This window comes from Pituophis catenifer, unplaced genomic scaffold, assembly GCF_029215685.1.
Source record: "Pituophis catenifer annectens isolate HBS135680 unplaced genomic scaffold, rPitCat1.0.hap2 SCAF_2, whole genome shotgun sequence".
Classification (NCBI taxonomy): Eukaryota; Metazoa; Chordata; class Lepidosauria; order Squamata; family Colubridae; genus Pituophis; species Pituophis catenifer.
In genome coordinates, this window is record NW_027256882.1 from 285851754 (window position 1) to 285877252 (window position 25499).

The 25499-nt window shown below is 42.6% G+C and overlaps 1 protein-coding gene across 1 annotated transcript in view; it reads right to left on the reverse strand.

Annotated features, from left to right (window-relative positions):
• Positions 1 to 216: 216 nt before the first annotated feature.
• Positions 217 to 25499, reverse strand: part of CTIF (cap binding complex dependent translation initiation factor) — a 114172-nt gene continuing 88889 nt past the window's right edge. Inside the window, exons 9-11 of the mRNA XM_070935998.1 lie at positions 7032 to 7187; positions 2830 to 2883; positions 217 to 664 (exon numbers count right to left, since the gene is read on the reverse strand). Of these exons, the coding sequence (XP_070792099.1) occupies positions 449 to 664; positions 2830 to 2883; positions 7032 to 7187 (426 nt within the window). The 3' untranslated portion in view covers positions 217 to 448. The remainder of the gene's footprint in view (positions 665 to 2829; positions 2884 to 7031; positions 7188 to 25499) is intronic.

Genomic DNA, 25499 nt, shown 5'->3' on the forward strand with positions numbered 1-25499 from the left:
CTGCCTCCCGCCAGTTGGCCAACGCAAGCTGCTACAATGCTTCGGAGACCATCCGTTCTTGCCCTCCAAGTCGCTATTCAACCGGCCATGTTCCTCCTGAGCCGCAACAATAGCCTGGCGGGACGTTGAGTCGATGAGCCACGGGTTGCATAAAAGGGAACTTTCAACAAAACCACAGCAGGGAGGAGAGGGAAGAAAGGAGGAGGGGGTGGCACCTGAGGACGCGACTGAAAAAAAGACATGCTTCGCCCCAACGAACGTATTCTTAAACATGCTGTGGGTTGTCTTTTTAGGAATCGGACCACTGAACGGTCACGCCGTCCCTTCTCCAGTCCCTGTAACTCGAGCGCTCCTGCGTCCTTTTAGAATATTCTGAATGTGTGTTTTGTGTTGTTTCTTTAAAGTGCGTGTCTTGCTCCCGGCACTGGGCTGCGCCCGCCTGCTGCCTTCAAGCTGTCAGTTTCTGGATTGTCTTGTTGTAATACTGCGTGATGGTCGGGGTCAGGGGGTTCCAACTGTTGGCATGCAGCTCAATCACCTCCAGGAGCAAGGACCGCGTCAGCATGGACTCCGAGGGGCACAGCATCTTGTCGCGGGCGGTGGCCAGCAGTTCCGTCATCAGCTCGGGAAGCTGTTCTTCCAGCAGCCGGCCTGCGCTTTGCAACTATTGAGGAAGAAAGAAGGGAGGTCAAAAGCGGAGGACCAGCTGGCTTCCCCTCCCCGTCTGGCCCTTCTTTCCATTCTCCCCCACAATGGGAAGAAGAGAGGCAGAGAAGAAGGCTCTGCTTCCTTTTGCAAATGCTCGATTTAGTTATTGCTTTGAGGCACACGGTTCTGTTAGAAATAACTATGTTCTATGCCAGGAGTGTCTAACCTTGGCCACTTTAAGAATTGGGGACTTCAACTCCCAGAATTCCCCTAGCCAACCATAGCTGGCTGAGGGAATTCTGGGAGTTGAAGTCCAAAGGTCTTAAACGTGGCCAAGATTGGGCACCTCTGCTCTATGCTTCACAAGACCCTGTAAACTGCCATTTTAAAAGCCAGAGGCAAATAACATAAAACTATAGGATGCTGGAAAGGCGAGAAATTCCCTAGGAGAGGCATCGGAATGGATACCAGGCGAAGAGGTGTGTTTTTGTGTGTTCAGAGTTTTTCTGATGTTTTATTTTAACATTTTGCCCACGGCACAGAGCTCTGGCAGTAGAGCTAAGAAAAGAATGGGGGGGGGGGGGTCCTCCAGGCCAACAAAGGTGTGCCATGAATTCTGCAGTTTGAATGCTTTGGATGGGTAGGCGGAGGAAGGAGGTGTAACAAACTTTTAAATTGTCCCTCCTCACATTGGTCCGAGCAGATGTTGGTCAACTAGGTACATGTTTATTAAGAGTCAGATCTCACAATACATTTTGGATACTGAGATTTAGGGATTTAGAATAAACAACACAATGTGGACTTTGTTCTTTGTTTTTTTTAGAAAGCAATTTACAGTATGAATTTCCACACTGGACTTTTGAGATGTTTCTCCCAAGTTCTGGCTACAATATGCCAGTTAAAAGAAAAAGAAAGGAACCATAGTAAACATCAAATAACACAGATATCACGGGTATATGATATCAACAAATGGCTTTTTCAGTTAATTTTCTAGATACTAGTAGTCCTTGACTTACAACCATTAACTGAGCCACAAATTTCTGTCGCTAAGCGGGACAGTTGTTAAATGAGCTTTGCTCCATTTTCCTTTCTCGCCACAGTTGTTAAGTGAATCACTGGAGTTGTTAAGTTAGTAACAATGTTGTTAAGTGAACCTGGCTTCCCCATTGACTTGGCTTGTCAGAAGGTTGCAAAAGGGGATCATGTGACATCGAGACATCGCAACCGTCGTAAATGTGAGTCAGCTGCCAAGCATCCAAATTTTGATCACACGATGCAAATGGTTGTTAAGTGTAAAAATGGTTATAAGTCACTTTTTGCTTTGCTGTTGTAACTTTGAACTGTCAATAAACAAATGGTTGTAAGTCAAGGACTACCTGTATTTTTTAAAGCAATTTTAGGCCTGCAGTATCATAAATTTTCAGCTAGTACCACTGACTACACTAAACCCTAAAACTCAGCAAGTGTATTATGATGGTAGACTGGGCATAACAGAGCAAGTTTCTCAGTCTTGCCATAAGTCTATAGCAGAGGTGGGTTTCAGCAGGTTCTGACCAGTTCTGGAGAACCGGTTGCGGAAATTTTGAGTCGTTCGAAGAACCGGTAGTAAAAATTCTGACTGGCCCCGCCCCCATCTATTCTCTGCCTCCCAAATCCCAGCTGATCGGGAGGAAATGGGGATTTTGCAGTAACCTTCCCCTGGAGTGGGGAGGGAATGGAGATTTTACAGTATCCTTCCCCTGGAGTGGGGATGGAATGGAGATTTTACAGTATCCTTCCCCTGGAGTGGGGGGGGGAATGGAGATTTTACAGTATCCTTCCCCCAGGAGTGGGGAGGGAATGGGGATTTTACAGTATCCTTCCCCTGCCGTGCCCACCAAGCCACGCCCACCATGCCATGCCACACCCACCAAGCCACACCCACAGAACCGGTAGTAAAAAAATTTGAAACCTGGTCTATAGGAAACATTTATGAAAACAGCTCCTTAGGATAATAAATATAAATAAATACTGTTATGGCTTTAAAAAGATTCTTCTAATATTAGTTTCTGATTTTGTGCAGTAAAAGGGCTGTACAAATTCTTGCTCTTATAATTTTGGCATTCTCTAGAAAAGAACAGCCCTCTTTACTGAGCAAAGAAGTGGTGGAAATAGGTTAGATAAACATTTCCAAATATCTACCTCCATTGAGCAGCAAAGCACCGCATCTTCTTTTATATCCTGAGATTGCAACAACTGCAGAAACAGAGAAAAGGAGACATGGAAAGAAAACCCACTTAGAAATTCTTCTCCTGGAGGAAAAACTCAGGTGTTGAAAGAGTGAGATTTGCTTAGGTCAGAGCCAAAGCAGACTGGCAAAGACCTGTTTTATTTTGCATTCATTCTTTATTGACTCCCTTGATACACTGCAATAAATGGATTTGCAGGTTAGTTTGATATCTGCCCTGTTTTTGAATTCTTTCCATTTTAGATGATGAGGGGACTGGAGGCTAAAACACATGAAGAACGGTTGCAGGAACTGGGTATGTCTAGTTTAATGACAAGAAGGACTAGGGGAGACATGATAGCAGTGTTGCAATATCTCAGGGGATGCCACAAAGAAGAGGGAATCAAGCTATTCTCCAAAGCACATGAAGGCAGGACAAGAAGGAATGGGTGGAAGCTAATCAAGAAGAGAAGCAACTTACAACTAAGGAGAAATTTCCTGACAGTGAGAACAATTAATCCGTGGAACAACTTGCCTCCAGAAGTTGTGACTGCTCCAACACTGGAAGTTTTTAAGAAGATGTTGGATAACCATTTGTCTGAAGTGGTGTAGGGTTTCCTGCCTAAGCATGGGGTTGGACTAGATGACCTCCAAAGTCCCTTCCAACTCTGTTATTCTATTCTATTCTATTCTATTCTATTCTATTCTATTCTATTCTATTCTATTCTATTCTATTCTATTCATTAATAATATTTAATTTAAATGGAATGTTCTGGCATTCCATAAATTATATATAAAATTGAACATGAATGTCTTTTTTTTCTTATTCATCCATCAAATTTCTTGAACTCGCGAGAAGGTTTTCTTTTACAGAGTGTTTTCCTGGAAATGGTGAGGAAAGCGATGGAGCTTGAAAGATAAGATCTACATCCCGCTTCTCGCCCGTCCCACCTGCCACCCCCAAATTACATCCCTAAAGGGGGCGGGTGGCTAAGCGAGGGGCAGGAGCCCTGCCATGCCCGGCGAAGGGGGAGAAGAGGCGGCAAGGGGAGCCATGTCTCGCTTCTCCCCCGCCCCACCTGCCACCCCTCTCGATAAAGAGACGGCGGGGGAGGGAAGCCGCTGTTGCCATTGGGGTGGGGTAGGACATGTTGGACCGCTCAGCTGGTGTGAAGAACAGGGAGGGGAGGCGACGGCAGCAACGGGACATCCAGTCCCACGCTTGCCAACTTGTGCACCCCGAAAATAATAAGACTCCCCGATAATATGGCAAAGCCCTTATTTGGAGGGGTCAAAAGAAAATAAGATCCTGTCTTATTTTCGGGGGAAAATGGAAATAAAATCCTATGATAGGTGAATGCGTCTCCCTGGTTCACAGAATATATTGACCCAACCAGTTTAATGTATTGTATACATCTAAGGTAAGAATTGCACATCCAAATTCATTGGGAGGATCCTAGTTTAAGGCCTCCTGGAGGAAAGCAATGGAAAATTACTGCTTGCTAAGACAACTAAAAGGACACGGCCATGAAAAAGAGCATGTAGTACAGTGGATTAAAGCACTGTTATTAACATCTGCTGCCTGCAATTACTGCAAGTTCAAATCTCACCAGGCTCAAGGTTGACTCAGCCTTCCATCCTTTCAAAGGTAGGTAAAATGAGGACCCAGGTTGTGGGGGCAATAAGCTGACTTTGTATAAATATACAAAAGTATGAAGGCTATTGCTTAATGCATTGTAAGCCGCCCTGAGTCTCCGGAGAAGGGCGGCATATAAATTAAAGCAAAAAAAAAAAAAAAAAAAAAGCAGAAGCTGAGATGGAAGGAGGATCTACCTCAGCTTAGGACCTATTCAAGAAAAGAGGGAATAGGATTTCCCCACTTTCTGTGCCCGAACGTGAATTCAAATCTGGTCCAGCCCCTTCACTATTATCTACACTGAAGAATTCTGGGAATTGTAGTCTCATTATATCTGAGGTGGTGGTTAAAGTTGGTGGCAATGTGGGTGAAAGTAGCACTGGAGCCATTTTTCTCCAAGCAGCAGAAAAACAGGACCCTGGAACCCTGTTGAGTTAACCCAGCCCTGATCGAACAGGCCCCCATGTAGAAGTTGCGTACAGTGTACATCCTCCTCCATTGAGTTGCTAACCTGGCTGCTTTCTCAGGCCAGGCCTATGACTGAACGCAAGTCCATCGCTTTCCAAGAATGGAAGCCAAGATGAATGGAATTTAAAAAAAAAACAAAAAAAACCAGTGAAACCAAACAAAGCAGACAAGGCTGAAATGACTCAGGCAAATGCTTCTCATGGCGACATCGCTCTTTGACTGTCTGCCTTCAATAATAGCAGCTCATGACCAGGGGGAGTTTGGGGGTGGGGAGAGAGAGAGAGAGAGAGAGAGGAGAGAACGACACACAATTTTCCAGAGGATGTTTTTTTGGCTGCGTCTTGTGAATTTTGCTGTGATGACACTGAGGGAGATTATTGGTAACAGAAATGGCTGAACAAAGGTCTTGTTGAAACCTCAAGCCAGGCTGTCTCTGTGTTGGATGTTGGTGGAATCAGAGAGAAGGCAGTTTTAACAGAGTTGGAAAGGGACCTCGGAGGTCTTCTAGTCCAACCCCCTACTCAAGCAAAAAAAAAAAACACCATATACCATTTCAGACAAATGGTTGTCCAATCTCTTCTTAAAAACCTCTGGGGTTGGAGGAACCACAACTTTTGAAGGCAAGCCAATTCCATGGATTGATTTTTCTCAACGTCAGAAAATTTCTCCTTAGTTCTAGGTTGCTTCTCTCCTTGATTAGTTTCCACCCGTTGCTTCTTGTCCTTCCCTCAGGTGCTTTGGAGAATAGGTTGACTCCTTCTTCTTTGTGGCAGCCCCTTAGATACTGGAACACTGCTACCATGTCACCCTTAGTCCTTTTTTTTTATTAACTTTGGGCTTTAGGAGATAAACCTTGATTAGATTTATCTCCTAGAGTCCATAGAAGGGCTGATGGTTCTTTGGAATTTATATCTGCCTCCACCATCTGCCTCCACCGGGGTCCATCTATAGCAGTGACAGTTATGCTTGAGAGTCCTCAGATGTAGTAAGTTTCCAGCAAAAATGTTATAAATTGAGGTCGTGTATCTATAAATGCTATATACAGTATGACCATAAATGGTGGCCAGCTGCTGAGTGCCCAAAATATGGTCACGTTACCATGGGATGCTGGTCATTGGAACTTGGAATTCGGGTCATAAGAAGCTTTTTGGGGGTCTAACTTGACTTTGAATGGTCACCAAGTGACTAATCATAAATGTAGGACTACCTGATGAAAGGTTTCCCTTAGTTAAAATGCTAGGCCTTGACCAGGCAAGGAATGTTTATTTATTTTTATTTATTTATTTATTGGTTCGATTTATATGCCGCCCTTCTCCGAGGACTCAGGGCGGCTTACAATGCGTTAAGCAATAACCTTCATACTTTTGTTTATACCTGCGTAGTAGGGCTTTCGGCCCCCCCTAAGCGGTGTTCTTTTTTATACAAAGTCAGCTTATTGCCCCCACAATCCGGGTCCTCATTTTACCTACCTCGGAAGGATGGAAGGCTGAGTCAACCTTGAGCCTGGTCAGATTTGAACCTGCAGTAATTGAAGGCAGCTGGTGCTACTTAACCGCACTTTAGTCCGCTGCGCCACCAAGGCACAACTCTTGTTGTGTTCTAACAAATGTTGTTTTGCCACATTTATCAATATTTATCGGGTGCTATAGGAATCCTCCCTCTTTTCAGGCAATGGAGTCCCCAAATAGAACTCAGGAGAAATTTCCTGACAGTGAGAACAATTAATCAGTGGAACAACTTGCCTCCAGAAGTTGTGAATGCTCCAACACTGGAAGTTTTTAAGAAGAGGTTGGATAACCATTTGTCTGAAGTGGTGTAGGGTTTCCTGTCTAAGCAGGGGATTGGACTAGAAGGTCCCTCCAAGGTCCCTTCCAACTCTGTTATTCTATTCCCTCTAATATTGTGCCCTGCAATTTTATACATTCTCAATTGGGATCTTGCAAAACACAGAATTTTCCAGAGCTGACAATGGCAGGCAAGTTTGCTCTCTTCTTTCTTTTGTCAAAAGTGCTCTGTGGACAGGGATGGATCGTAAGCAAGGAAGACGTGCCCTCCACCCCCAATCGGACTCACCTCCCTGAGGCAGGTGTAAATGGGGCAGACAAGTACACGGAAGGGCTCCCCGGTGCTGCTCCTCATGGTGCCAAAGACTTCACAGAGGAAGGTGATGAATCCCAGCCAGCGTTCCACGTCCTTCTGCTGCAGCTCTTCTCGCATCGTGAAATCTTTCTGCACAAAAGAAAAGAGGGCAGAGGAAAGTCAGACAGCAGCTGCTGGGAACAGAGAAGAAAGATTTCCCTCCCCCCAAAAAAACCCCCCAAGAAGATGAGGTTGAAGTGGCCCTCAGTCAGAGTTCATCTTTCTGAATGTTTCCTTTAGTGATTTTTTTTTTTTTTTAAAAGTCACAGTTGTAGAACCAGCAGAACAAGGAGCAGGTTGGGTTGGAACTTGTCACTCTGATGCATTTGGAAGAAGTTTGGAACGGGACAACACCTGACTGCCAGAGATAGCTTCCTGCCTGTTTCTTGACAGAATGATGGGACGTGGGTGGTATTGAATGTTTGGGTGACTTTAGTCTAGTCTACAACCCTGGGATTACAGTCCTGGGATTCCCAGGGATGCCCTACCCAGCAGGGGTGGGTTTTAAATTTTTTTACTACCTGTTCTGTGGGCATGGCTTATTTTGTGGGCGTGGCTTGATGGTCATGTGACAATTCTTTAGATTTAGCAGAGGTACTGGTCTACCAGGCTTTTAACTGCTTGATTGTACCGGTCTACCTATTTGTTTTTGGAGGCACTGGTCGATCCATTTATTTTTACAGGCACCGGTCTACTCATTCACTTTTGGAGGCACTGGTCTACCCATTTATTTTTGGAGGCACTGGTCTACTCATTTGTTTTTGCAGGCACCAGCCTACTCATTTGTTTTTGGAGGCACTGGTCTACCACCACACTGCCTTTTAACACTGATCAGCTGTAGGGCGGCCCTTTGAAGCCCCGCTGCAAGAGTTTAAACAGTTTTTTTCCTTCTAGCCGATCAGCTGGGACTCAGGAGGCAGCAATAGATTGGGGATGGGGCCAAATAAAAGGTAAGAATAACGCAGGGGGGCGGGAGGGCCCAGCTCCTGAACAAAGAAAACCGGTTCGGTGACGTCATATCGTCACCGCTACCGGCTCGGCGGAACCAGGCGGAACCAGAGGAACCCACCACTGCTACCCAGGTTCTAACTGGGTTTACCTCTGCTTTGCTTTCAAAATCACTCACTGGAGATCTTCAGAATACAGGACAGCCATTTCTTTTATATACCCCTTATATATAACCCTTGATTTACAACTGTTCATTTAGCAACCATTCCAAGTTACAACAGCACTGAAAAAAGTGACTTACAGCCAGTCCTTGTACTTACAACCATCCCCATCCCCATGGTCACATGATCAACATTTGGGCTCTTGGGTTCAACAGGCATGATATTGCAATGGTTGCAGCATCAATGGAGTCATGTGATTGCCATCGGTGACTTTCCAAGCCAGCTTCAGACAAGCAAAATCAATAGGAGAATTGGATTCACTTAATGCTTGCATTAACAATTGCACTAAACAACTTTGGTGATTCACTTAATAACCATGGGAAAAAGGTTGTAAAATGAGGTGCAATGCATTTAACAACTACATTGCTTAGGGAATGGAAATTCTGGTCCCAAATGATGGTCGTACATTGAGGGCTATGTATGTATGTATGTATGTATGTATGTATGTATGTATGTATGTATGTATGTATAGATAGATAGATAGATAGATGATGGATGGATAGAGATTTTACATAATTTAAATAAAAACAAGAATATAAAATAGGAAAGTAGAAGAAAAAAGATAAAAGAAAAAGTGCTAGTAACAGTAAGATAAAGATAGAAACAATAAGATAAACAGGAAGAAAAAGGAAGAAAAAGGGGAAAAAAGTCAAAGCAGCAGCATCTGATCTTCTTTACAGCAGCTACATACTTTTTCCATTTTACCTACTTTATATAACCCCTTTCTTCCCATTGTCAACAGTTTTTAATCAGAATTTTAATCCAGAAATCTCCAGTTCATTTTTATCAGCAAACAAACTCATGAAAGTTTTCCTATCTTTCATAAAAAGTACTCATTGTTCTGTCTCCAATCAAATAGGTCAGCTTTGCCATTTTGCAAATTCTGCCATCTTCACTGTCCACTCCTCCTTGGTGGTGGTGGGGGAAGGAACACAGCCATTTCTAAAGATGTCATCCTCCCAGCTGCAGCATATTTGTGGTGGGTCGCAGCTGTTTTCTGCTGCTGGGACAAACTAGCCAAAGCTTTATCCAGGAGATGTTTTGTGCTCCGGTTCCCTGCCTGGGAGTCAGTTTGGCTGCTGGTCTTTCAAAGAAGCATGCTAATTTCTACATGCCTCTGTTTCCTCCTGTATTTATTTCTGAAAATGCAAGCCTCTGAACTGAAGCTCTGCCAACCAGCAGCTGCCCTTTTCCTTTTAAAAATCTGCCCTGGCAGGAGTTTCTTGGGGTGTCCAGCCAGCAGGAACTATCCAACCCCCAGATTCCTCTTCCCTTCCATTCTCTTCCCCACCACCCAATTCTGAACCTGTGTGTTTTGAAGGCTTTTAATTGGCAAAGAGACTTTTTAGGTAATTCTTTTTCCAATGCTGTTGGTTTCTACCGCTTTTTATGCTGTACCTTTTCCACCCATTAGGTTTAGTTCCAAGTTTTTAAAAATGTGACCTTAAAGAATTCTAAGCTGTCATGGGAAAACTGTCTTCTTAAAAAAATTAGTTTAAAAAAAAAAAATCTAATGGATATTCCTTTGAAATGCAAACTGTGGTTTGAGAGAGGAGATTTCAACTTTGGCAACAAGAGAAGGAGCTGAATTTTTCCTTTGGTGAAAAGTTACAAACCTGAAATTGTTTGGTGAAAATAATCTACTATACAAAGGGAAGTATGCAGTGGGGTAACCCCAGGGCTCTGTCTTAGGCCCAGTGTTCTTCAACATCTTCATAAATCATTTAGATGAAGGAATAGAGGGGGAATTCATCAAAAAAAAATATTTTTTTTTATTTGATTTATATGCCGCCCTTCTCCGGAGACTCAGGGCGGCTTACAATGCGCTAAGCAATAGCCTTCATTCTTTTGTATATTTATACAAGGTCAGCTTATTGCCCCCACAACTGGGTCCTCATTTCACCTACCTTAGAAAGGATGGAAGGCTGAGTCAACCTTGAGCCTTGGAGAGATTCTAACCTGCAGTAATTGCAGGCAGCTGGTCTTAATAACAGGGTGCTTTAGACCACTGTACTACCAAGGCAGATGACACCACGCTAGGAATTGCTAACACTTTGCAAGACAGACTTAAGATTCAGAAATATCTTGACAAGCTTCAGCATTGGGCCCTACACAAAAAATAATTCAATTCAGTGATGAGAAAAGTAAGGCAGGAAAAACCAAATGCAGAGATAGACCACCACTTAAATATGGAGCCAGCAGTGTGCTGCAGATGCCAAAAAAGCCAACCGCAGCCCTCAGTTTGCATCAACCCTGGGATAGCATCAAGATTGTGAGAAGTGATACCCTGTTGGCCCCAAAAGAGCCTGTAGTACAGTGGACTAAAGCACTGTTATTAACAACTGCTGCTTGCAATTACTGCAAGTTCAAATCTCACCAGGCTCAAGGCTGACTCAGCCTTCCATCCTTTCAAAGGTAGGTGAAATGAGGACCCGGATTGTGGGGGCAATAAGCTGACTTTGTATAAATATACAAAAGTATGAAGGCTATTGCTTAACGCATTGTAAGCCACCCTGAGTCTCCGGAGAAGGGCGGCATATAAATCAAAATAAATAAATAAAAAAAAAAAATAAAGGTGAAGGCTTGCTCATCTTTGTTTCTTAGCTGAGGGAGCCCAGCATTGTCTGAAGATGCTTCCATGAAGGGCGGCATATAAATTAAAGCAAAAAAAAAAAAAAAAGACATCCCCTGATAATAAGCCCAATTGGGCTTTTGAGCGCATGGCAATAAGGCCATGCGCTTATTTCAGGGTTCAAAAAAAATATAAGACAGGGTCTTATTTTCGGGGAAACACAGTAGTACTTATTATACTGCACTTGGAATACTGTGTCCAGTTCTGGTCATCATGGTCCAAAACAGATGCTGAGGACTGAAATTCACACGTCAAGTTATACCAAGTTGGAGAAACTCTTGTTTTGTATGAATTAAAAAAAAAAAAAAAAAAAAAAGCTTGCCTAAAGCTTTTGATCACAAGTGGAAGACTACATGATGCATTTTTTTATCAATTATGCTAACCAATATTTATAACCCAGTAGTGCAGGTTGTGAAACTTCACAACGTCAATATTTGAGATTGGCTCAACTGCACGAAGGCTCCACTAAAACTGATCTGTTTGGACTTGCCAAGGTGATTCACAACCAGGCTATGCTTTAAAGGCATTTTTCCCAACCTGGATTGAGATGGGAAGCAACTCCTAACATTCCTAGCCAACGTCACTGAACGTTTGGGAGAAGTACAGGTAGTCCTCGACTTATGACTACAACCGAGCCCAAAATTTCTGTTGCTAAATGAAATCGTTAAGGGTAGGCCCGGTAGGCCTGTTTTTCACCCTCCCCAGGCTCCAGAGGCTTTCTAGGAGCCTGGGGAGGGCGAAAATGGCCTTCCCCACCCCCCAGGAGGCCATCCAGAGGCTGGAAACAGCCCATTTCCCAACTTCCGGGTGGGACTGAAAGGCCCAAAAATCAGCTGGCTGGCATGCGTGCTGGAGCTGAGCTATGGCAACGCTCACATGCCCATTGATATGGCTCCGTGTGCCACCTGTGGCACCCGTGCCATAGGTTTGCTATCACGGCCATAGCCGTTAAGTGAATCACTGGAATTGTTCATTTAGTAACATAGTTGTTAAATTGAATCTGGCTTCCTCATTGACTTTGCTTGTCGCAAAAAGATGATCACATGACCCCAGGACACTGCAACCGTCATAAATATGAATCAGTTGACAAGTATCTGAATTTTGATCATGCAAACGTGGGGATGCTGTAATGGTTGTAAGTGTGAAAAACAGTCATAAGTGACTTTTTCAGTGATATTCTTAAATTTGAACAATCATTAAATGAATGGTTTTAAGTTAAGACTACCTGTATGCAAGAGAAGAAATCAGAAACTCTAAGTATTCCCATTTATTTTTGTGAATAAGAACTGTTGAGATGTTCTTGTTTTTTTGGGGGGGGGGGGTTAATTCTGGGACTTTGACAACTCCAGCGTTGGAACCTCACCTAACTGAATCCCTTCATAACACAAACCAACAATTTAACACATCAAATGCCATTTCCAATGCTTTTAATTTTCTTGTTTCCTTATTCGTAGCTTGGCGATATACCCTATCCACTTTTTCCTACAGTAAAATTTGGTCTGTCTGGCTAAGAGCTGTATTTAGAATTATAGGCCTGGAAGGAACCTTGGCGGTCTTCTAGTCCAACTCCCAGCCTATGCAGGAGACCTTATACCCGTGATGGCGAACCTATGGCACGCGTGCTACAGGCGGCACGTGGAGCCATGTTGCCTGGCACGCTAACTCAGCTCCGGTGCGCATGCGTCGGAGTCTCTGGAGGCTGGGGACAGCAAAAAAGTCACTTCCTGTCCAACCAGAAGTTGGGAAACGGGCCGTTTTGGGCATCCGAGGGGGTGGGGAAGGCTGTTTTCACCCTCCCCAGATGCATAGAGAGGATCTGGAGCCAGGTGAGAAAGAAAAATGAGCCTACCGGGCCATCGTGTGCTAGGAGCAGGGGGAAGGGGGGGTCGCATGCGCGGGGCGGGGTGCATAGAATTATGGGTGTGGGCACATGTGCACGCGAACCTCCCCCGCTCCCCCCTTCCTGGCACGCGATGGCAAAAAGGTTAGCCATCTCTGCCTTATATCATTCCAGACAAATGGTTGTTCAATCTTCTCTTGAAAACCTCCAATGATGGAGCACCCACAACTCTGGGAGGCAAGCTGTTCCATTGACTAATTGTTCTCACTGTCAGGAAATTCCTCCTTACTTCCAGGTTGGATCTTGGATCTTCCTCTGAGGAGCTTCCACCCATTGCTTCTTAGCTATTTTAAGTCAAGCGTGAATGCTGATAGCAACATGAAAGAGACATGAAAAGGAAATTCTTTATTTTTCCTCTGTTGCTTGGTGTATTATTCTATGGGGTGTCCTTCAATTGGTGAGATGCTATCTATAAATTTTATATCCTCCACCCTAAACCTAAAATGCTAATGCAATTGTTTAACTTGATGGTCACCGTTCAGTTTTTTTTTTATAACAGAATGAAAATATGGAGAGAGGGGATCTGTACGAACACAGAAAAAAGAGGAAAGCCCTTTTGTAATTCTTTACAACCGTACTTGATCTCGGAATTATGTATGTCGTTGTGGATGTTAATGGATCATCATGTCCCTGTGCTCAATTTTAAGACCTCTTTTTGATAGTCATGATGAAAACACCATGGTCATGAAGTGAAGCCCTTTCATCCAATGGCTGTTTGATTTTGGGTTTTTTTTTGCCAAAAACTGGAAATAAATGTGGGAAACCAGAAAAAAAGACTGAAAATTGTGGTCATGTGGCTCATAGGATGCTGCAAACAGCTGTAAATGCGAGGCAGTTGCCAAATGGCCAAAACACAATCACATGACTGCAGAGAGGGAAGGGGTGGCTGTCCGAACGTCAAAATCGGGTCTTAAGTACATTTTGTGGGTTGGTCCATCAGAACTTCATTTTCCCACCATTTTGAGAAAGAAAAAAAAAAGTAGACTTTATGTGGTATCCAAAACACCTTTCTCCAAAAGCCAGAAATTCTGTCTTCTATCTGCCACTATTCTCATTCCCAATTATTTTACACAGCCTTGGCCACCAAAGCATAATTTATATCAGAGAAAAAAGGATTGGGAGAAAAAATTAAATTGTCAGGTGCAAATAACCAGCACCATTTGTTGACTTTGAAGTACAGCAGAGTTTATTATTGCTGTCCCTAATACAAGAGTCTAGTCCAGAGGTCAGCAACCTGTGGCTCTGGAGCCGCATGTGGCTCTTTCAGGTAGAGGAAAAAGGACGCCACGTTAGGAGGAGACTCTATGGTGGGGGAACCGGACTTCCAGTCGGCAGAGGAAAGGACGCCATGCTAGGAGGAGACTCTATGGTGGTGGAACTGGACTTCCGGTCGACTCCAGAATTGAACGGGGGGCTTCCGGTTAGGACCTTTGTGGCTCTTTTGAGTTTTTAAGGTTGCCGACTGTGGGTCTAGTCAACTAACAATCAAGGCTAAATTGGCGCTAGATAAAGGTCAATGGAATTCAAGGATGACTCCAAAATGATGACACGCTTAATGCCGCCTTCTATACAAATCTCAGATTGAAGTTCTGAGATAAAGTGAGTCTAATGCCTCAAAAGGTTGAAGAATGGAGATGTTTACCCTGATCTTATGAATGTGGGTTTGAACAGGAATTTGAGTTCAATAGGGCAGGTTCAGAGGACAAAGCATCCCAGGTTTGCAGACTGATGTAACTTTGATGGGAGTGTCATAAATCTCACGGGAAATATGAAGAATATCTAAGAATAGCTTAGTAAAATGCAACAGGAGGTCATCTCTCAAATCTCACTATTTCCCCCCAAGAAAGCAGAAGCCACCAATGAGCAATGGTGTGTTACATTCCGGCATCCTTCTAAGATCTAATCAGATATTTTCACTCACTCACTGAATGCAAAGGAATTTAGCCATGTTTAATTTAGGCTGGATTATATCTTTGATGATTCTGTTATTTCTAAAAGTGTTTTTCAAAAGCAAGTCATTAATTGTCCTAACCCTAATTATGAAAAAAAAAAGCTTAAAGAAGATAGATGTTTCATTTTAAGTAATAAAATTGAGAACATTCTACGATTTGACTATTGTGTTACTTGAAGAGGGAGCTTTACTGTGGCCAGCAAAAAGCCTTCAGATAGAAAAATATATCTTCTTCTATATCTTACTGCATTTTCATGGCCCCGACTGATTTTTCAGAAGCTGCTGTAGAGTTGGCCAGAGAACTGAGAATATGTGACCTCTTTGTATGTCGGCTAGCAATACATGCTTGCTTTCCACTATTTTAGTCTCTTCTTAATGGCAGAGGGTAAAAAAAAAAAAAGTCAGATATTGAGTTTCCAGGAGTTTGCAGGCATGCATACACAAATGCTTAGAGAAAAATGGTTAAAAACAAAATGCAAATCCTACATGGTGGAAAACTCCCTGGGGGTTACACAAAGCAGGAGCGCAGGATTACTTAGTTCTAATTAAGGGCATTTATTCCTTTTCCAATTACAAGGTTTTTGAAAGAACTTGTTTTATCAAGGGAGTTCATGATTAAGGATAAAAGGAGGAAAGAGGAAAGACAGGTATGGAAATCCGAGTTGAAGCTCACATGATCAGGTAGGAACTCAAGTGACCCATTTGTTTTCAAGCTTTCTCCAACTTCCAAGAGGACTGGGAACTCATTTTAAGCAGAGAGAGGGACAAGTAGTAATTAAAAGAAAAAAGAAAAAGCTATATAAAGGCTCAAATCCCCATGCTGTAACTGCTGCCTTCTAGTTGCAAACAGTTTAAGGGATGTGGTTCATCCCCGCAGAAAAGCAATAGGAAATATTAAGCAAAAAAATAAATAAATTAAGGGCATGACATAAAAAAAAGGGAAGAGTTTTAATGAGTTTTAAACCACTCTCCATACTTTTCTATCCTTGCAAATTATTTCCGTTGCTGCACAAATCCCATCACACTTTCTGTGAATCTTTCTTAATGTTAGTATGAGTTTTCTTCTGCTTTTCACTGTTCATTTCCGAAGTGTTGTGCGTCTCTCTGTGTATGTGTGTCTCCTCTTCAGAGTGCTGCAGGGGGAAGATTGTAGTTTGTGCCATAATTGGAGTGGGCGTTTATCCCACGTTGAGGGAGTTTTAGGGTTTGCGAGGTGATGCCTTAAGCTTTAGGTACCAAATACGCCAAACACCACCTTCCTGGCAAAACCCTGGGAAAAATGGCGTGAATTATAGCTGGTTTCAAATGTTTTCGAGACATCAAATGGATGGCACTCATCTTCTCCTTAAACATTCCAAAATGTCGAAGTGGCCCCCATTTCTAGCTCGGCTCATTCCAGTCTGCTCTGCATGTATTCTGGAGCCAGCAAAAGGGATAAAGTAGGGCAGAAGAAGCAGTCCATGGGTGGTGCACCTACAAGCTAGAGCAATTCTTAGGAACAAAGATTCCTACAGGGCTTTGGAAAGCATCGGGAAAACTGTTCTTCCAAATTATGGGGTTGCGAGCTGTCTGGGACGGGCGATGGTATCAAGGGAGGGTGAGTCATGCCCATTGCTACAGCTCTTTTTGAAGGACTCGGTTGCCAGGGCTGGGCTTAATTCTCCAAGGAATCCTTGAGTCTTACACAGCACTTTGAGAACGCTCAAAGCGCTCGGCAGATACCTTGGCTGTCCTCGGATCACCCTGCAAGGTAACTCACGGCTATCTCCCACAGCATCTCAGATGATCCAGCCTTGCCCAACTTTTTGGATCTGATCTTAGGGAGAGTTACAGACTCCCTCGGATTCCAGAAAATGCCTGCTATTGTTATAGTACATTGACTCAACGCCCCAAGGAGAGTGGTTCACGCACAGGGCTTCCATTCACTGATTTAGGGATGAGTTTGGGAAGGTGGGGAGTGCCTGACCTCAAATGACACCAAGAGGGAATCTGGGGTGGGCAGCTTCTCCGGCCTTATCCCCAAGCTGGAATTGTGCTTTTCGGCTGTGCTAGAAGATGAGTGAATGTTGAAAACCAGACTCTAGAGAGACTGATGGATGCAGAGCAGAAATTGCTTCCTGCTCCAAGCAATTGTTTCCTGTTCCAAAACCGCTGTCGTTGTCTTCCCTCCCTCCTTGCAGCCAGAAAAGACCAACTGAGGCCAGAGACAAAGGAGCTGATTGTTGCTCAGCTTTCCACAGCAGGGGCAGTGAAGCGTCTAAGCATCTCCGCCGCATCATAAGAACTCCCAGTCTGTTTCACACACCTTTGCCACAGTGTCAGGAGAGATTTTGCAGATTCTGCATGATCACCACAAAAAGAGAAGAAGAGGGAATCGTTTGGGATCCTGTCATATGCACCCAGTGGTGTGTTGGAGCTAGTCGATACCGACTTGCAAGAGTTGACAGTTAAATTTTCTGGAATTTGGGGAGCCAATTAAGAGCAGAGCTGAACCATGGTGGATGGGGCATCAGTTGTTTGTCCTTTGTGGTGTAGCCGTGGTAATGGAACCAGCAGTATCAGCAAGGCCTGGAGGTGTTGGGAGTTGCTTCGCAAAATGACCTTTGGGGTGAAGGTAGCCACAAAAGATGTACAGGTAGCCCTCGGCTTATGACCACAACTGAGCCCAAAATTTTTCTTGCTAAGCGAGACAGTTGTTAAGTGAGTCTTGCTTGCCCCATTTTATGACTTTTCTTGCCATGGGAGAATCTCTACAGTTTTTAAATTAATAACACGGTTGGCAAGTGAATCTGTCTTCCCCATTTGCTTGTCAGAAGTTCACAAAAAATAATTATATGACTCCGGGACATGGCAACCTTCATAAATGTCTGGTGGGCAGGAAGATGGCTATGGCGGCTCCTTCCTAGCAGTTCACAGAGTATGTCTATATTTATTGCAGACAGCTGTTTTAGTTTGGCAAGATTCTGTTTGTAGGTGAATAACAATAAAGAAACTACCCAGAATAATTCCACGTGTTGCTCTTGGTTCTCAGAGAAGAGGTTAGAGATAGATAGATAGATAGATAGATAGATAATAATCAACCAATCCATTTTCTTTTCAGAGAGCTGGTTGTTAAACATTTTCTAGCACACCACTGCATGCACCTCTGACAGATCTAATCGAAGAAATCATAACTGGGATCCAAGTAAGAACAAAAGGTGTCATTTCATTGCACTTCCCCATTGCATTGGGCTGGTGATCAGGGGTGGGTTCTAAATTTTTTTACTGCCGGTTATGTGGGCGTGGCTTATTTTGTGGGTGTGGCTTGGAGGTCATGTGACTAGGTGGGCGTGGCTAGCTGGTCAGTCATTTCTGGAAGGTCCTCACACTTACGACCAGTCCTCGCACTTACAACCTGACTCATTTGTTTGCTTTTAACACTGATCAGCTGTAGGACGGCCCTTTGAAGCCCCACGGCAAGAGTTTAAACAGTTTTTTTCCCTCTAGTCATCAGCTGGGACTCAGGAGGCAGCAATAGATTGGGGGTGGGACCAAATAAAAGGTAAGAATAACGTGGAGGTGGGGTGGGGGGGGCGGGGGGGGGAGAACCGGTTCGGTGACATCATATCGTCACCGCTACCGGCTCGGCCAAACCGGACCGAACCAGGAGGAACCCACCACTGCTGGTGATGCCTGCTTATGAGAAGCAGAGGCCCGCCCAATTAAACCTGTTCCTGCAATCCAGAAAATGAGATTTAAAACAACCTTCATGCCTCTTTGACACACATAAATAAATGCGAAGCTTAAGGGGAAAAAACCCCTCCATGAGCAGCAATGGAAGCTGCTTCTTATAAATCCGAGTCACGCCGAGGGTGGGGTTTTGTTTCCATCCAACGAACGAGGTTTTAAAAGTGAAAATAAAGGTTATACATGCAATGGGTTGACGTGGGTGGGCAACCTCCAGCCCTTCAAACCACTACTCAAAAAACAAAGCATAAGTGCTTGATTACATATATCAGCAAAGTTATAAATAAGAGAAAGCCATTTTATATAATCTATCTATCTATCTATCTATCTATCTATCTATCTATCTATCTATCTGTTTTTCTTTTAGCCAGGTTTTTCCTACGTAACCAAGATTTTTCTACAGCCCTAGCTCAGTGGAGTCACATCCACTCGATTCTGGGCTTTTTTCCTTCTGGCAGCCAGCAGGCCCTATGCTGCCCTATGCTGCCTAGTGAGAGACTTATATAGATCTATTTCTGGTTCATTAGCCATCATCAGTAAGCCACACCTACATCTCATGTATCCTCCCTGTAAAGGTACAATATCTCTTTTCTCTTACTTTTTCGTAGGTTTTATGTATGTTTTTCTTTTAGCCAGGTTTTTCCTACGTAACCAAGATTTTTCTACAGCCCTAGCTCAGTGGAGTCACATCCACTCGATAGATCCACTATTATCTATCTATCTATCTATCTATCTATCTATCTATCTATCTATCTATCTATCTATCTATCATTATCTATCTATCTATCTATCTATCTATCTATCTATCTATCTATCATCTATCTATCTCTTGTGTGCATATTTATGTGTATGTGTGTGTATACGCATATCATATAAATAGAATGGCTTTGATCTTGGATTAAACTCTCATGGGAAAATCTAGGTTTAGCAAACTTTCCACTTAGGTAGAGATTGGACAGCCACTTGTCTGGAATTGCATAGGGTCTCCTGTTTGAGTAGGGGGCTGGACTAGAGGACCTCAAAGGTCCCTTCCAACTCTATTATCCTGTTAAAATATTTTCTTTCCGAGAGAGGAATTCACACACAACACCCTATTTATGAAAATATGTATTGTTTCTCTTTTGAGACAATGGTTCTCCCAGACCAAATCCAAGGAATATTTATTTTTTTGATGCGTCATCTGTTCATACACCTCCAACATCAACCTATCAAAAAAGTTCGCTTTGATGCAGCTCTCGTTCAGGAGGACTTTCTCTGGCCCAATGTTCACTTCGATATATCTGTCTCTAGACAAGTCACAAGGCACCAAAATGTCTGGGGCACTGTGGCTTAGAAAACCCTCTTGGGATGAAGTGCAGATCTATCAGTTCCCAAGATGTTCAGACAGATACTCGGCAACAAGGGACAAACAAAAAGAAACAAATCTTCAGCTGCTGTAGGCTAAACCTCACCGCCTCTTTCCTCTTATTTTTTCAACGGGCAGGTTGAAAAATACTCCAAATCATAGCAGTTTGAATGGGTCATGGAGTTCTTGGATTCAAAGAATCACAGAAAAATTATCTATCTATCTTCTATCTATCTATCTATCTATCTATCTATCTATCTATCTATCATCTATCTATCTATCTATCCTGTTTTAATCTTTTATATATTCAAAGTCTTTGGCTATAATCACTATCCAATTATTATATTACAAATGGATTTCCAGAATCACAGAAAAAAAATATTTCTTTCTTTCTTTCTTTCTTTCTTTCTTTCTTTCTTTCTTTCTTTCTTTCTTTCTTTCTTTCTTTCTTCTTTCTTTCTTTCCTTCCTTCCTTCCTTCCTTCCTTCCTGTCCTAATCTTATATATACTCAAAGTTTCTCACTGTGATCATTATCCAGTTTTTACAATATTACAATTGGATTCAAAAGACCACAGAAAAGAATATCTCTACCTCTCTATTCTATCTATCTATCTATCTATCTATCTATCTATCTATCTATCTATCTATCATCTATCTATCTATTTATCTATCTATCTATCCTGTTTTAATCTTTTATATATTCAAAGTCTTTGGCTATAATCACTATCCAATTATTATATTACAATTGGATTTCCAGAATCACAGAAAAAAATCTTTCTTTCTTTCTTTCTTTCCTTTCTTTCTTTCTTTTTCTTCTTTCCTTCCTTCCTTCCTTCCTGTCCTAATCTTCTATATACTCAAAGTTTCTCACTGTGATCATTATCCAGTTTTTACAATATTACAATTGGATTCAAAAGACCACAGAAAAGAATATCTCTACCTCTCTATTCTATCTATCTATCTATCTATCTATCTATCTATCTATCTATCTATCTATCTATCATCTATCTATCTATCTATCTATCTATCTATCTATCTATCCATCCATCCATCCATCCATCCATCCATCCATCCATCCATCCATCTTCTATCATCTATCTCTTCCTATACTAATCTTTTGTATACTCAAAGTCTCTACATGTGATCATTATCTAGTTATTACAATATATTCTACCTCTTTCTTCTTTTAAGTCCTCTTCCATTCGCTCTCTCCCCCCTCCCCCCACCCTCTCTCTCACAGATAAACACGCATACACATTCATTCCCTGTGTCTTCTTTATTCAGCCCAGGAGCCAAGGAGTCTAGTGAGTGCCGTCAGGTCAGCAAAAACCGAGAGAGCAAAGGAAACTAAAAATGTCCGAGTGAGTCCTGTTTGCATTGGCATCTCCCTTGCAACTTTTCCAGCGGGGATTAATCTTTCACTGGACAGACATAATTTGACGCAAAGTGCCAAGTCCACAAAACACCATCCCTCCTGGTTTCCTCCTTTAGCAACCCTGGGAAAGTTGTGGGGGAGCCTGTCACGGCATTTCCCCCTCTTGACCTGTATGGGGCGTGTCCCTTCCAAAAAGGAGTTGAAGAGCTCGGCTGCCCTCCTGTTCGATGCTTGGCTTTAATTTCTCCTGGGTAATTTTTCTCCTGGGTTTTTCCTTTATTTGGCTTCCCTTCTCACTCAAAGGAAAGCAAGCCTTCACCACTAGGATGCAGCAGGGATCTCCAAAGATGCATTTCCAAAAGGCAATTGGACTTTCTTGGTTTTTTTTTTCTTGAAAATGTATTCAAGAAACAAAACTTTTCATCTGAGAAGTGAAACCATCATCATCATATTATTATTATTATTATTATTATTATTATTATTATTATTATTATTATTATTATTATTTTATTATTTTACTTTACTTTATTTTATTTTATTTTATTTTATTTTATTTTATTTTATTTTATTTTATTTTATTTTATTTTATTTTATTTTATTTTATTATTTTATTTTATTTTATTTTATTTTATTTTATTTTATTATTTTATTTTATTTTATTTTATTTTATTTTATTTATTTTTTATTTTTATTTATTTTTATATGCCGCCCTTCTCCGGAGACTCAGGGCGGCTTACAATGCGTTAAGCAATAGCCTTCATACTTTTGTATATTTTATACAAAGTCAGCTTATTGCCCCCACAAACCGGGCCCACATTTTACCCACCTTAGAAAGGATGGAAGGCTGAGTCGACCTTGAGCCTGGTGAGAATTAAACTCGCAGTAATTGCAGGCAGCTGGATGTTAAATGCTGTCTTAGTAGGAGGCATTAGCCTCCTACGCCACTCAGGCTCCTATTCTTCTTCTTCTCCTTCTCTTTCTCCTTCTCCTCCTGCTCCTCCTTCCTCCTCCTCCTCCTCCTGCTCCTCCTCCTGCATGGAATATACTCACTACTTTTTTGCAAAGCTGGCCAAGCCTTATCAGACATCATATCACTCCCCACCCTCCTGTAAGATCAGGGAAAAGTGAAACATTTACAAGAAAGCCATCCATCCATGATTAATCTGTCTTATAATCATAATACCCCTGTAAGGTAGGCTAGACTGGTCAGGACTTGCCCAAAACCACCAGTCAAAGGTATGGTAAACAGCAAAAAAGATGCTAAGGGGCCTGGAGGCTAAACCATATGATGAATGGTTGAGGAAGATAGCTATGCCTAGCCTATCAAAGAGAAGGATTAAGGGGGACAGGATAACTGTCTTCCAGCACCTGAAAGGCTGTCACAGAGAAGAGGAATCAACTTATTCTCCAAACCACCTGAGAGTAGGACAAAAAGCAATGGAGTTCATCAGAGGGAGATCCAACCCAGAACTCAGGAGAAATTTCCTGATACTGAGAACAATTAATCAATGGAATGCAATATTGCCAGCTAAGTCTGTCCACTGCCAGGAGTTCGATCCTGACCGACTCAAGGTTGACTCAGCCTTCCATCCTTCCGAGGTCGATAAAATGGGGACTCAGATTGTTGGGGGCAATAGGCTGACGTTGTAAACCGCCCAGAGAGCGCTGTAAAACACTATGGGGCAGTATACAAGTCTAAGTGCTATTGCTATAATAAAGTAATTTTACTGCAACTGTGGGCTTCTGTCCTCAGTAACTTCCTGAACGCCACAATTAGGTTTTGCAAAGTTGAGATTTATTATTGAGTCTGGCCTAAAGCCCGACAGTGCTCATTATATCAGCTCATTAAAGAGGAGGTATGCATGCTAAGTACACATATTTCTTTGAGAAGCCTACCCTCTTTGTGTATCAATAACTGCTGGGATTAATGGGCAAGGTATATAGAAAGATAATTGGTGTGCCCAAGAATAACACAAAAATAAATTATTTTGAGGGTCTGAAATTGGGCAGAGATTGCAGTGAAGGAAGCAAGTGTTTTGAAATGACTAATATGTGAGTGTAAGCTGGGGTAGCAAAGAGGGAACTATTTTAGCAAGGGCCTACTGCCTAGCATTTGGAGGCTGGTGTGTGTATGTGTGAGTGTATGCATGTGTGTTTGTTTACAGACACACAGCAGATGGAAAAATGTCATTGTCTTGTCCTTGCACTGTCTACGTGAATATGAGTAATGTCCCTTTGTGTTGTTCTTGGCAAAAGATCAGCCATCTCCAAAACGTCAGGCAGACCTTAAACTGGTCCGTGGGTGCTTTCCTTGAGGTTGACTAGATCAGTGGCAGAATTCTCGGAGTGGAGATATCCACCAGAACCTTCCCAGTCTGTCAGAGGAACTCCTGCAGCAACAATAAAAATTTCAATGGATACAACCTCATTTTTTCCTCTTCTATAGAAGGGGTATCTAACGTTGGCCACACAACCATGCTGGCTGGGGAATTCTGGGTGTTGAAGTCCACGGGTCTTAAAAGTGGCCAGAGTTGGACACCAATGTTCTATCGCTTACAAACCGCAACAATCGTCAGAAAAAATAAGGTTGGAAAATCCCAGACTATGTGCGTATGTGAATGACACCTTCGCTCTCTTTCCACCACCTCCCAGCAGTTTTAGATGCTCTCCCATCATCCCTTTCCAATTTTGGCTGCTCCCCATAGACTCCTTGGCACCTTGGCCGTATAAAGTGGATGCCCTGGAAGTGTGAAGCTTAAATGAAGAATGTGGACTCTTGGCAAACTTCAGCAGATGATGGCTCTGGCCTGCTCTTGTGTATGTGATAACGGACACCGTGCCTCGTTTTAGATGACCGTCTCTTTTTCTAAGACTGCGAATCAGCTGGCAGGTATGTGCACGAAAGCTTGAGCAGAGGCCATGAGGCTTAAAAGGCTTGCTGCGATACCAGGATCTTTTCTTGGGATTGGCATGGCTTAGAGAACTGGCTGCCACAAACTTTTTTGATGGATCAGGAAGATACATCATCTGTGTTGGAAGATCTGTTTTCAAGAGGATCTTGACTTTTGCTTTGCATGTTCGTCACCTGAAGCTACCTTGCTCCAAGTCAGAACAACAATCCACCTGTACCGATACTGTCCATCTCAACAAAATCACCCCCCCCCCAAAAATTAGCTGATCTCTCGGATCCTTCCAGCTGAAGAATCCAAATGTTGAATTCCCTGAGATCGTTTTTGTGTGATGTGCTTCCTCTGATTGGTGTATAGTACAGCGGTACCTTGTTACTCAACTGCTTTGAAACTCATCAAATTTGGTACTCGGTGCATTTTGATGCAAACGTCTTGTCCTTGTACTCATCATTTGTTTGTTACTCAATGCATAAGCTAGGACTTGTAGTTGTCGGCTGCCTTGTGACTCACTACATTATTCCTTAAGGGAAAATTTTGTTTGGTTCTCATCATTTTTGGTACTCATTGTACCTCCTGATGATGAGTACCAGGTATCTGTATATATGCCCAGTGGGAAAGGAAGCCTCAAACTACAATATTTATCCACAATTAGATATTTATCCACAACCAGATGCTTTGCTGGTAGTTAACACTGGATTAACCTTAAAACTAGAGGAGGTACTTCTGCCAGATAGGACTCAGCCATGGCTATTTGCCTACCATAGTTAAAAGAGCACTACACTAGCATTCAGTGCTATTATAAATTTATCAGAACATAGAACATAGAGTCATAGTGCTTGAAGGTCTTCTGGTCCAAACTCCTCCCCGAGACAGGAGACCTTATTGCATCCTAGAAAAATGGCTGTTCAATCTTTTCTTGAAGACCTCCAGTGATGGAGAACCCACAACTGTGGGAGGCAAGCTATTTTAATCACTGTGCCACCAAGGCTAAAAAAATGAAGCTGCATGCACACTGAAGATCTGCTTTCTGCAGTACAGGTAATCCTCGACTCACAATAGTTCATTTAATGTCTGTTTGAAGTTATAACTTACAACAGACAACTGGATAGCTCAGCAGACTAATGCACTGTAATTTAACTCCAGCTGTCTGCAATTAGTAAGTTCGAATCTTGCCAGGCTCAAGGTTGACTCAGCCTTCCATCCTTTCTAAGATAGGTAAATTGAGGACCCAGTTTGTGGGGGCAATAAGCTGACTTTGTATAAATATACAAAAGGATGAAGGCTATTGCTTAACACATTGTAAGCTGCCCTGAGTCTCCGGAGAAGGGCAGCATATAAATCAAATTAAAAAAAAAAACCAAAAAAACAACGGCACTGAAAAAAAGGTACTTATG